The sequence below is a fragment of the Trypanosoma grayi genome, assembly GCF_000691245.1.
Source record: "Trypanosoma grayi strain ANR4 Tgr_2131_V1, whole genome shotgun sequence".
Classification (NCBI taxonomy): Eukaryota; Euglenozoa; class Kinetoplastea; order Trypanosomatida; family Trypanosomatidae; genus Trypanosoma; species Trypanosoma grayi.
Genome location: NW_008827749.1, coordinates 1 through 1,273, shown reverse-complemented (window position 1 = coordinate 1,273; position 1,273 = coordinate 1). Strand labels below are relative to the sequence as shown.

Below are 1,273 nucleotides of genomic sequence, written 5' to 3'. Positions count from 1 at the left end.
CCTCCTGTGTGTGCGAGCGCCGCCGCCTCCTGCAGCTGAAGCTCCGCCTCCTGCCGGGCCTGCTCCGCACCGTGGATCTGCAGCCGCGCTGCCGCCAACTCGCGCTGCGCCGCGACGAGGTCAAGCCGCAGCGCCGCCACCGTCTCTGCGAGCTGCTCCTTCTCCTGGCGCATGGCCTGGATAAGGCTGCGGTTCTCCGCCAGCGAGCGGTCGCCAGGGAAGAGGTCAAAGAGCAGGTCCTGTGTGCACTGTTGCTCGAGCAGTGCGAGCTCCACGCGACGCAGTTTCGCCCGTAGCTCCTGCGCGTCGTCCTCCTTTGCCGCGAGTTCGCTGCTGTGCCGCACCGCCTCCACCTCGTACCGGCGCACGTTCTCCTGCTGCGCCTCGTAGCGCCGCTGCAGCTGGTAGTTCTGCTTCACGTGCCCCGCAATGAGGAGGTCCTTCTGCGCGATCTGTTCCGCCGCCNCTCGTAGCGCCGCTGCAGCTGGTAGTTCTGCTTCACGTGCCCCGCAATGAGGAGGTCCTTCTGCGCGATCTGTTCCGCCGCCAGTGCCGCCTCCGCCACGCGCCGCTGCTCTCGTTCGGCGTCCGTCTGCGTGCAGCGGTCCAGTTCCTGCTGTTGCTTCACATTCGTCTCATGTGCGTACCGCAGCTGTGCCTCGAGGTCAGCGATGCTCATTTTGGCGGCGTCGAGCTCGCCGACGGTAGCTTCGTACTCGTCACGCGTCATCATCGACGCCATGCGCTCCAGCGCCTCGTCGCGTGACCGCACCGCGTCGACCATTGCCTCTTCCAGTCGCCACATGCGGTCTAGCATGACGGTGTGCTGCTTCCGCTCCTCGTGGTGCGCCGCCAGCAGCGCCTCGTACCGCGCGTGCGCCCCGGTGAGGCGCGTGCGCAGCTGCTCCAGCGTATTGTCGAGCTGCTCATCATCATCCTCGTCGTCGTTGCTACCGTTGCTGTTGCCGTCATTGACGGCGCTCTCCTCCGCGACGCCGGTGCCCTCGGCTTGTTGCTCGGCAGCAATGCGCCGCACAGCCCGCCGCCGCCGTGCCGCCAGCTGCAACACCCGCTGTACGGTGTGCTCCTTCAGCGACGCCGTCCGCAGCAGCGCCGTGATGTTGTGCAGCAGCTGCGCCTCGTCGGTATCGCCAGCCGCTGTTGCTGTTGCTTCTGCCACTGGATCCGTCTGCGTCTGCGTGGCGGTGGTGGACGTGGCCAGCGGAAGGTCGGCGATGGCCGCTCGGAGATCGGCGGCGGTGCGCAGCAGGAC

General features: G+C 67.6%; 1 protein-coding gene across 1 annotated transcript; it reads right to left on the bottom strand.

Annotated features, from left to right (window-relative positions):
- Window positions 1–415: 415 nt before the first annotated feature.
- Window positions 416–817, bottom strand: DQ04_21311000 (hypothetical protein; the record flags this gene model as incomplete). The annotated part of the gene is made up of 1 exon (XM_009317997.1): window positions 416–817. The coding sequence occupies one exon, from the start codon at window positions 815–817 to the stop codon at window positions 416–418; it is 402 nt and encodes a 133-aa protein (XP_009316272.1).
- Window positions 818–1,273: the final 456 nt, after the last annotated feature.